Source organism: Cavia porcellus, unplaced genomic scaffold (assembly GCF_034190915.1).
Source record: "Cavia porcellus strain 051 isolate PalLab524CR breed Dunkin Hartley unplaced genomic scaffold, mCavPor4.1 scaffold_2, whole genome shotgun sequence".
Taxonomy (NCBI): Eukaryota; Metazoa; Chordata; class Mammalia; order Rodentia; family Caviidae; genus Cavia; species Cavia porcellus.
In genome coordinates, this window is record NW_026947485.1 from 88,180,491 (window position 1) to 88,192,517 (window position 12,027).

The 12,027-nt window shown below is 36.9% G+C and overlaps 1 protein-coding gene across 1 annotated transcript in view; it reads left to right on the forward strand.

Moving 5' to 3' along the window:
* Trub1 (TruB pseudouridine synthase family member 1) overlaps positions 1 to 2,903 on the forward strand; it is a 35,969-nt gene extending 33,066 nt beyond the window's left edge. Inside the window, exon 8 of the mRNA XM_003475138.5 lies at positions 133 to 2,903. Within this exon, the coding sequence (XP_003475186.1) occupies positions 133 to 392 (260 nt within the window). The 3' untranslated portion in view covers positions 393 to 2,903. The remainder of the gene's footprint in view (positions 1 to 132) is intronic.
* Positions 2,904 to 12,027: the final 9,124 nt, after the last annotated feature.

Below are 12,027 nucleotides of genomic sequence, written 5' to 3' on the forward strand. Positions count from 1 at the left end.
ATTTTATCTCAAGGCCCATGGTTTTTGCATTGTTTGCAGTTAATTACATTACTACAGCAGTGTTTGGTCTTGAGAGGACTGAGCCATATGCCCTGACGTTTATCTTGTGTACTTTCACCTTTGCTGCTGTAGCGCTGTCTTCCTGTGCCAGTGTACTGGAGCTGACCCGAACGAAACAGGGGCCTTTTACACTGGAAGAGCACGCCCTTCCTGAAGACAAGTGGACCATTGATGACATCGCACAGTCCCTTGGGCACTGCTCTTCTCTTTGCCCAGCTGAGTTGGCACTTAAAAAATCACAACCTGAAGAGGCAAATGAGCAGGACATGAACTGTGAATACATAACTCTAAGTGAGACAAAGGGAGAGGGTGATGTAATTAAGACATGTTGAGACTGGTCTGAAGGATCATCGTTTCCTGGTTGACATTTGAATGAATCCTGTGTGCAGATACAGAATGACAAGCTATGTGCGAGAGACAAATGAATACTCTTTTTTTTTTTTTTTTTTTGAATGAAGAAAGCAAAGCATCACTAACAGTTTCTATAGCATATAATTTATTTGCTATACCTTACATATGGCCTTGCAGTTGTTCAGTTCTTTGCTCTTCTATGGATTGTTCTTTAAAGATGTTTTTATCTTATTAAAATATGAATTTGATTAGATTCAGGAAGATTAACTTTCTGAGTTTGATCTTGCTTCAGTCTTTTCCTGTGAAAAAGCTGAACAAATTTTCTAATGAATGAAATATGTGACCTACATGTTTTCTTTAGGTTCACAAAAGTAATTATACTATTTTATTTAGGCCTTTAGCTCCACTGTTTTGAAATTCTTCTACTGTGGAATAACCATTATTGAATTCTTTATTATGTTTTGGAGTTTATTAGTACTAAAACATTTTACTGATAAGGCTGCACACATCTAGTAATGGCTGTGTTTAGATCGTATTTTTAGATGAACCGGATTATCCTGCTACCACTAGCAGGATGTAAGTAGAATATAATTAATTAATTTCATCTCTGCCATTAGAATAGAAGACAGCTCCTTAGCATTGTATTCTGGCAGCTATGAGATATTTTCTTGGTGATTATATTAACATAGTAAACTACTTTGAATCAAGTTACTAAATAACATAATTTTTAAAATTTAGACTAAAGAATATTATCCTACAGTTTTCTTCATTTTTTTAGTGTTTATTTATATCTTTCTATAAAGCATTCATCTGTATGATGTTTCTTTGTTTGCTCTTTCAAGTGATATTTATAGACATGGAGATAACTGCTCAGCATTTCCAGCGAATCTCTTCTGCTCTGAATATTTAAAAAGAATGATTCTCAAGTGTTTCATTCAAATAGCTTAAGAAAGTTCACTCTCTTTCCATAATTTTGAAAATGTAGTCAGATTACAAAATGGCAAATTTCATGTAATGAAATTTTTATATTTTAGTTATGGGAATGTAGTATATTATACAGCTGTCCTATAGAAACACCCAAATCCCTGTTCATTTACTCAAATGTAATTTCAAAAGAAAGGCTCATTTAAAATAACCATGAAATAAGGTTTCTAGGTTTCTGTGAATTGCCTTTTTTAAAGATATTTGCTTACAATCTCAAAAATTTTATAATATGTAAACCAAAGTGGTTTTATTTGTGCTTAATCTAATATAAACTTAATATAAAAGTTATACTTCTCAGTAGAGTGTATTCAGCATATTGACAGCATATTGTAAATGAAAACATTAAGTTAATTGTTAGGGTAAGATAGAAAATGAGAAGAAAATTGATATCATGATATATTAACATGCCAAACACATAAATTTATAAGTTGAAAGTTTATACTGTTACACATTCAGTTAGTGTCCTACATTTTATGTTAACCAAAGGTTACAATGGCTGTCCCTGCTTGTTCAAATGTCACAGATTGAGATATGACTTCCTTCATTACCAATTAAAGTTCAAATGAGAAGTATTTAGGTTTTAGAACCCAAAGAACTGTGTGCATCCTGTGAAGCTCTTAAAATTCTTGGGGTGAAGGACCGTAGAGGATGAAGAAATTAACAAAAGAGTTAGAAAACAGAAAGCTAGGTCAGGTGGAGCCCTCTCTCAGAATGAGAAAAAAGGACTGCTCAAGGGCTGCAGTGCATTTATTTATACTCTTGGCAAGTTGATGTCACGTGACACCCCTCTGCCTGTTTGCTTGGATTGCCTTGGACTCTGGATTTTTTTGGAACTGGAACATCTGGTATATTGGCTTACAGAGCCCTTCAGGGCTGTTTGTTTTTGGGATCAGCTTTGTTCCAGCCCTGCACGTGTAATTATCTCCAACTTTAGCCACTACCCACGCTTCTGCCCTTTTCTCTACTTAAAAACTGATAGGTTTAATTTGTTAATAGGGAAGAGTAGAGATCAAAGGGTAGAGGCAAATAAATGAAAATTTATTCATAATCTTCACATGTTAATGCAACTGCAGAATTTTAATTTTATATTACTAGTTTTCTGTTTTTATTGTTCAAAAAGTTATCATCTAAGGCATCTACTTTTGAATATTTGATATTGTATCAACTGTTTATATTTAGCTTTGATAATGATTATTTTCTGCATATTCATACTCATTTATTTAAACCGTTTTTCTACTACTGAATACTAGAGTGCCTTTCTGTTTGATTAGGATAAATTCTTGGAGTGGGATAAAGTGAAATTATATCAACAGTTTTATAGTTTATGTTTGCCTCATTGCATTCCTGAAGAGTTGTAACATTTTACTTTGGTGCCATTGTGTAGAGATTTTATAAGCTGTTGCTAATTAAGTGCAAGAAAAATCAAAGTTTCTCTAATTTGTTTTTGTGTGATATGTCTGTATACTATTTTCATTTATGCAAATAAATGTCTTAATGGTTTTTTATAATTTATATGAGCTATTTATGCAGTGAACGCTTGATGGAAATATTTTTCATGACTTTTAAAACAATTTTAGTTTTTTTATTTTTACTATTTATATTTGTTTATCTTTAAAATTTTATCATCAGTTGTGTTAGTAGTTAAACTATTGAAACTTTAAAATATTCTCTTTTATAATATATTCATTCATTCATTTAACCAATATTTATGGAGTGTCTGTTTCTCCCATACAATTCTAGCCACCAAAGATATAATGATAAGCTAATAGGTCACAAACAAATGAATAAAAATATATACCAGATGGGGTGATAGAGCTGCTTAGAAGAAAAATAAAGCAGGATTAGGAGCAGAGAGTACTGAGGTTGCCTAAAATGGGGCCCTATTTTAAAACATGTGATCAAGGAAAGGCTTTCTATCAGTGAAACTTTGAAGTATATTTAACTCTTATAAGAGCTGAAACTCACCAAGATGCTCTGAAAAGTTAAAAATTCATCCATAGAACAAATTAGTTGTCTCACAAGAGTAGGTATTTAAGTGTCAACATTTTTTGCTATGTTAAATTATTAAGGAACTATCTGTGCCTTACATATTTTAGACTTAAGCTTTCATGACATAATAAAGTTGTTTTACTTACAAGCAAAAGATTAAGAAATTCCTGAAAATATTTCAACCTAGAACATACCAAATCATATTTTGATACTTTTAAGTCTTTAATATGTTTGAGACATAATTGTCAACCTAAAAACTCTCAAAAGGAACCATAAAATTATTTTATTTATGGTCTTACAATATAAGAGCATTAAAATTATAGAATTTTGCTTTCCACAAATTCAAAATTATGAACTATGAACAAGGGCTAACTTTACAGTTCCCTACACTTACTAGATCTTTTCTTCTTACATGCTTAAAACAAGCCTCTGACTTACCAAAAATTATTCATAAGATTTATGTATATGAGATCTCCAAGTACGTTTCATCCCTCCCCCAACCAGTTTGAAATCTGTATCAGTCTTAGAATAGACAGAGGTTGTTACATATCAAATTGTTCTGTTTCAAAGGAGGAAAGTAATTTACCTTATATTGTGATGAGTATAATAGGAAAAAATGTGATTCAAACGCATTTTAAAATTCTGAAACATTTATTAAATAGGGAAGGCTAATGAGTATGAAATTTAGGTTCTGTCATGGTTTACGTCAGTGGCCCCCAAGCCTTATACAATTATAGACTTCATCAAATCTAGCATTTGTGATTGGTTCATTGTCTAGCGCTCAGATTGGTGGTGTGAGTGTTTCACCCGCCCAGGGGTGGAGCCAGTGTAATGGCAAGAAGGTGTGTCTTTCGCTTTTGCTTTTGCTGTTTGTAGTAACCATGAAGGGCTGTGCCACCTTGCCACACTACCTCAGAGCCACCTGCCTATGGACTGAAACCTCCAAGAACTGTAAGAAAAAAAACGTTTCCTCCCTAATTTTGGGCGTCAGGTATTTTTGTCTCAACAATGAGTAAAAAAGTAACTAAGTCAGGTACTAAAATGATTCTGGTGGCCTAAATTCCAAATAGAAAGATTGTCTTTGAAACTCTTTAAGGTATGTGTGGGCAGCTCTAGTTTGCTGTAGTCATTTATTAAATACCATTTGTTAAGCACTTACTCAAGGCACTTGAGCAGTGCTTTCATTTGACAGTTTTCAAATTCCTTGAACAGGATACCTTCAGATTGTTCTCATGATGGTGATACCAAATTGTTTTTGCTCTTTTCATCTGTTACTTGTAAAATACAGCATATTAAGGTGGCTTCTGTCTCCATCATTAATCAGCTCTTTGATCCTAGATAAGTCACATAATCTTTTGGGGCTTCAGGTTTTTCATCTTTAAAACAAAGGAAACACTAGTTTGCTTAAGAGAACCTTTCCAGCAGTCAGATACTATTCCAAATATAATGATTGATATTTATTATGCTCAAGAACTCATTTCTCATGAACCAAATTCTTATTTTGTTCATTTCTGGAAAATTCACGTCATTTGTTTATTTGTATAGCATATCTTTTCCAGCTAGTTTTCCTATTTATATCTTATCTTCACATTTTATCCTATGTGTCTAAAAACTCTTTTGTATTTCCCACCTTTTTAACCCCTCCATGCTGCTCCCTGGGGAGTTTTCTCAAATCTTTTTCTAAATAAAAAATTCTTTCTGCTAATTTCATTTACTGTTTAACAGTCATACATTTATTTCAGTGACTGTTGTGTTTTGTTTTTATTTCTGCTTCTATGTGCATGGCATTATCCCTTCATTAGGGTTTTAGTAAATACATTTTAAATTTTTTCTTGATTTTATTGATTAATATACACAATTCTGACTCATTTTGCTATGCCAAGACTCATCAGCACCTCACCAGACTTGATCACATTGCTTTGGCCAATTAAGGGAACATCTGGTTCAATGTAGGCAGCCTGCATGTCTCAGTGAATAGGGTTGAAGTAAAGGTCAGGTAAAGATTGAGGCAAGGGGCTTCATTTCTCAGGGGAATGCAGCTTGACAGGCTCCCACATATAACCAGCAACCAAATCAAGAAACAGTATTGCTAGCCCCCTTGAAGCTTTCTAGCTCTTTTCCAGTCACTAACCACCTTACCCTTACCTCATCGCCAAGGGTAGCATAAACAATTTCGCCTGCTTTATGCTTTAAAGAAGTACACAATGTATACTCTTTCATGGCTGGCTTCTTTAGCTGAAAATTATATTGATAAGGTGCTTTCTTTTAATTGATATCTTATAGCTCAGGTTTCTATTACAAAATAACCAAAGACTGGTTGGCTTAAACATCATTATTCTTGGAATTCTCAAGACTTCAAAGTCCAAGATCAGGGTGCCAGTGTGGTCAGGTTCTTTGGTGAAGGCTTGGAGATGATTACCTTCTTACTGTGTCCTCACATAGAAAAGGAACTTCTGCTGTCTCCTCAGCTTCTTATCAGCACATTAATTCCATCGTTGGAGTTCCAGCTTCATGACTTCATCTAAACTTAGTTTTTTCCCATCTCTTGACTCAGCACATACTGGGGACTGTGGCTTCAACATACAAATTTTAGGAAGACACAAAAATTCAGTTCTTAACAGCTGCCTGTGCTCACAGGCTCATCATTCTTGTTTAATATGCCCCTGTGTTTGGTGTGTTAGGATTCTTTGGAGGAACAGAATCCATAGAAAATATATGTAATTATGCAAGGGGATTTAGTAGATAGGTTTGCGGGATCAGAAGTGGGAGAGTCCACAGTGGCCATCTGCACGCTGGTGGCTGGAGGATCCTCTAGCTGCTCAGCCCGGAAAGATGGAAATCCCAGCACAAGAGGGAGTTAGATACAGCACCAGCCCAAGGTTGAAGGGCTGCAGGCTTAGTGGGAGCCACTGGTGCAGGTCAGCATCGGAAGGCTGAAGAAACTGGAGACAGATGCTCCAAGACAACATCAGCAAAGGAAATACATAAGAAGACTGGAGCACTTCAGAAATAGGCACAAATCTTACCCTTTTATCACAAGCTTATTGGTTGATGCTGCCCACAACAGGTTCTTTCCCATCCGATTGCTAGCTTATATGACAGTCACCTGCAGACACACCTAGAACTATGCTGTGCTAATCTAGGTGTTTCTTACTCTGGTGAAGGTGACCTTTCACAATCAACAGTCACACATTATTTATTGATTGTACTGAGTGGTGAGTACAGTATTGGGCTAGCTTTCAACTATGAGCAATGTAGTACTTGTCTCCTGGTAAAAATATATGCACACATTCTAGTTGTTTCACATGATCCTTAGCACTAACTAATTTGCATTCTAATTTCAGCCATTTAGGTGGACATTTAGTTTGTCAGTATAGTTATAACTAGCTCTTCTCTGATTTCTTGAAGTTTTAGTAACCGTATGTTTATTTTTTGTGTAGTTGCCTTTTTTCCCCCTTTTTGTGCAGTTCAGGCTGGCCTCGGACTCCCTTTGTAGCCCAGGCTGGCCTCAAACAGCAACCTTCCTGACTCAGTCACCTGAGTGCCGGGATTACAGGGGTGTGCACCATACCTAGCTGGCTTTTAATCTATTTACTTTAATGTTTCTGTTAATTCATTAATCTGAAATTTATAGGGAGTGTGCTTTAATTTTTTTTTAATAATAATCTCCTAATTCTCTGATCAAGTGAATCATGCCCTTTAGGTTATAAACTTGAATCAGGAGTTAATTCATTGAGACTTTACGGAGATCTTATGTGCTTGGGTCAAGAGTGTCTTCCCAGAGGTTTGGAGATTGATATAAATCTTAGATGTATTTACATTCACTAACAATGCCTTCAAATTCATATGGCAAAAAAGTGTAGAATTGATAGGAGAACCTCCTGTTGGAAGGTTCGTGACAAGGATGCAGCCCATTTCAAAGCTGATGTGGGAGCTCCCCGGAAAGTTGCTTGTGTGAGTTTGCATTGAAAGGCTAAAGAAGATGGAGTCTGATTTTTCAACTGATGACATCAGCAAACGATGCAGCTGCTCAATAGAATAAAACTTGCAAGTGCAAGGTGGCTTCCCCCTTCCATTGTTCTATCTGGGCCCCTGCCTTATTAGGCGGTGCTGCCCACATTGAAGGCAGGTCTTCTTCCCTTAGGTCAGTGACTCACATGCCAATGATATCTGGAAATATCCTACAGACACATTTAGACACATCCAGAGATGTGCTATTGGTGCTTAATGGAGCAGTAATTTCTGCAAACATCAGTTGAGCTCTTACTGAAAACAGGAGGGAGAATACAAGGCATCTACAGGTCAGGATAGCAGTAAAGAGGAGAAAGGCCTTGAACAATATATTCAAAGACTTAGGAGAGCAACTGAAGGTGGGAGCTTTGTCCCAGCAAAGGTGGCAGTGGACAAGGCATAATCAACCAGTAGAGATGAGGCCAGTCCGGATGGAGCGAAGGATTTTCATCAATTGTGATTACATCATTTGCAACCTTGAAAGCCAGGATTGAGTTAAGCTTCAGAAGAGGGATTGGCTCCTATAGAAGCTCTATTTCAAGGAGATTACACTGGCAGAGATGTGTGGCAAATACTGAATAGATAGAGACAGGAAGCAGAAAGCTCATTTAGGAATGAGGGTGGTACACTAATGCAGGATTGAGATCATAAACTCTGAGCTAGAATGTCATCAGAGAATGGATGTTTAAAGGGAAAGTGCAAAACAAAATTGATAGCATTCAGTTATTTACTAGGTAATTGAGGGTTGTGGAATTGGAGGGGCATTTGATTAGCGATAGTCATGCTTTCTCAACAGGAATGAATCAGACTTTTATATGGGCAGCCTTTTCTTAGCGTGGAGTAGCTGGTATAAGTTACCTGTGATAATGTCTACCACCACGCATGTCCCTCTTTTAAGAGACCTGTGACCCCTTTGGAAAAGACATGCCTTTTCACTTCTCTCCCAAATGTGTGACATGTCAGGGGTTTGTTGAAGTTTGTCTATAGTTTGAGCTTCCCAGTTATTATTGGAAATATTAAGTCATCCCAGTGGTTGTGTTCAGGGGTCCTGATCTTAAAGATTTTCTGAGCAATTTTGCTTACCACTGTTTACTAACCTTAGGCAAGTTTGTTAACTTCTTTAAGTCCCTGTTTCCCCACTTGTAAGACATAGTTATTAATAATGTTCACTTTACAAAATTATGAAGTTCAAATTAGTTGTTCAGGTGAAGTGCTTAGTATGATTGTTAGAACCTAATAAACAGTAAGTAAACAGAAACAAATGCCACATACCTGATTTATATGCAAGAAGAGAGATAAATCTGACATTCTCATGGTTTGTGGATTCAAATTACACATTTCAAAGATGCTCTGTAAGATACTGTTTTGGTAAGATGAGCTGAACTGAAGCAATTTCCTGACAGCAAAAATTATTAAATGGTGAAATAAGCTATTGATGCAAGTAGAAAATGTCTTGAGAGAATATAAATGTTCACCCTTCTTATATTAAGTGTATTAAAGTGTTTAAATTACTCCTCGATACACATAGCACTGAAGTTAGTACAGAAATTTCCCCATTATTTGTGGTTTCACATTTCAGTTTCAGTTACCTGCAATCAACCTCAGCCTGAAAATATTAAATGGAAAAATTCCAGGAATAATTTGTGTTTTAAATAACTTTTATTACAGCATTGTGTAAAAATTGCTGTATTTTATTATTATTTTCTTACAGTGCCTAATTTTTAAGTTTATCATAGGTGTGTGTGTATAGGGAAGAAATGGTATGCATAAAGTCTTTGACTATTTGCAGTTTAAGGCATCCCCTGGGGACCTTGGAGCATATACACACACGGGTAAAGGGACAGCAGGGGATGGCTGTCAGCCCTTTTCATTTATGCCATCTTGGTTGTCCTTTCTCTGATCTGGTGGCGTCAGTTGGATCTGTCCTCACATGCTATTCGGGCAAGGAGCGTAAAGTGGTCTGAGGACTGGCAGACTCACCAAGCACCGCACAGCTAGCGTGGCAGAGCTGGTCTGTACTCTTCTGATTCTGAAATGCTGTTTATATCACATCTGGAGAAAAATGTATTGAGGCACAGCTGTCTAGTGGGAGGGATAAAACACAAGTTTTAATGCCAAAAATAGCAGAGAATAAAAGCAGAAAACAAGACATTTGTTTCCATTCTTATATGACAGAAAATGAAGCTTTTCTGGTCTGGGGCTAAGCATTCAGAGGAAAGGGCAGTGATTTAATTTGGGCGAGACTACAGTGGGAACTTGCTGCTCTGGACAGCTCATGCTATGCTTAGAGAAACCATCTGGGTGAGGCTCAGAGAAAAACTGTAAAATGATTAAGGGGCCGATGGGACTGATTTAGAAGGAAAGAATAAAATAATTAATGTGTGTACCTCAGTAAAGCAATGACAGGAAAGATCAATGAAAACAGATGAAATGTGTAAATATTACAAAGGGATATTAATTTTTTAAGCACGATACATGGGCATATAATAGACAGTAACAGGATGAAAACGTCAAGTGAGCATAGAGAACATTTTCCTGACAATGGATCTATTAAGGCTGTCTGAGGGACAGCCGTTCCCTAGAACAGCAATACAAATTTCAAAGCTTATGATTTTTAAATGCCTGGGAACTAGGTGTTAGATGATATAACAGAAGAATTTTTCATTTGGTGGTGTGTAATGATGGCATTGTGGTTATGTAAGAAAATGTCAATTGTTAGAGTTACTCAAATATTGAAATAGAACAACAATATAAGATTTGCTTTAAAATACTATAGCAAAGAAAGGAGAGACAAAGGAAAGGAAGGGAAAGGAAGAGGAAGAGGGGAAAGGAAGGAAAGGATACGTAAAGCAACTGTAGCAAAATCTTGACCACATTGAATCTGAAGGAAGGTAATACCTGAGTTCATTTTTCTCTTCTTTCTACTTGTATGAATGTCTGAAGATTTTAATAACAAAAAATTAAAACTGTTAAGGAGGATGTGGTACATACATGTACCAACTGCACACAAGCAATGTAACTATATGTACCAAAAAATACACAAAAAGGAAAGAGAGCAGCTCAAAAGATGGATAGAGAGGGAAGAGAGGGAAGGGAGAGGGGATGAAAGAAGAAATGAAGCTGTGTTACAGACCTGTTCCAACTCCACACAAGGAATGTAAACAGTCTGTACTAATAAAAATAATATAAGATTTATTAATTATTAAAAAATTTTTCTGAACAAAATTCAGAGCTGTATCAATCCCGAGTCTCCATGACTACAAAAGTCCTGCTGCCACATAAGCAGACTCATGGTTGACCAGAATCTAGAGATGTTTACTGTCTTGGTCTGGAGGTGTTGCTTGGGCTGGGTTGAAGGTCTCTGTCTAAAGCTATGAATAGAAATTCAAGAAAATTCTTAGAACAGTAGGTCTCTCATGATAGCTCCAGGAGGTGGAACTTGCAAAGTGAAAAAGCAGGTTGTTGAACCATTGCCTCTCCTGGTCTCAAGTACTTGATTCATGGAAAACATTGCTGATGGTCTATGGGTCTTTGGAATGATGAAATATTCTTTTAAAAGAAGAAACACTTTATTTTTGTTTATTGAGTTTGGGAAACAAGAAGGGTCTCTTTCTCTCTCTCTCTCTCTCCCTCTCTCTCTGTCTCTCTCTCTGTCTCTCTCTCTGTGTCTCTGTCTCTCTCTCTCTCTCATTTTGAGATAGCATCTCACTACATTTTGCCAACTTGCATTCTTCCTTCTTTAGGTTGGCTACTGAAATACCTGTGATTACAGCTATATGTTACCATATCCGACTTCAAGTGGAAGTTATTTCTGTTGTGTTTTGTTTTAAGAGAGAATTCAGCTGGAGGGGTAGCTCGGTGGTAGAGCACTTGCCTAGCACACAAGGGGCCCAGCATTGCATGTCTAGCACTGCAGTGGAAAGGGGGTAAATTTAACAAGTGAACTCTCATCTTTAGCCTTTATAGGAAGACCTCACTTTACCTTCTTGTCTTGAATTTAGGGCAGGAAATTTAAAGGTCTTTCAGAAGATGTGCCTTAAATCTGCTGTTTAATTTGTTAGAGGAACATAAATATTTTACCTGAATTTGCTGATGGCAGTCAAGCCTGAACACAACCAGTGTCTGAGGAGCTGTCATGTCTGAAATTTTCCAGAGTGCACAAGTAGGCCAGCAAATGGCAGCGGGAGTGAGGCGGAGTGCAGTTCACTGTAGGGGTGAACTCTGGAGGGACTAAAAGGGCAGAAGAGTCTGACTGGTGGAAAAACTTGGTCAAATCTTTCCCATGCTTTCTTCAGCCCTGCTCACTGTCTTGGGTCAGGCTGGTGTCATCTCTTATTTGGGCTCTTGCCAAAGGCACCGTGATATGTAGGCTCTTCCCTCTGTCATTGTTGTCCTCTGCCTCACCTCCAGAGTGACTTCCATGAAACAGAACTCCAAATGGATTGCTGTGTCATTCCCCTTCTTAATCTCCTAATAACGACAGAATAAAGAGTCACATATATCTTGTTCTTGATTATACCCTGTAGTTCATGCCACAGTTGGCATATGGGCATTTATTCTTCAGTGAAGATCTGACAAGATGCATACAACCCCATACATCTCATTCCCTGACTACTTTTCTCTCTGCCTTTA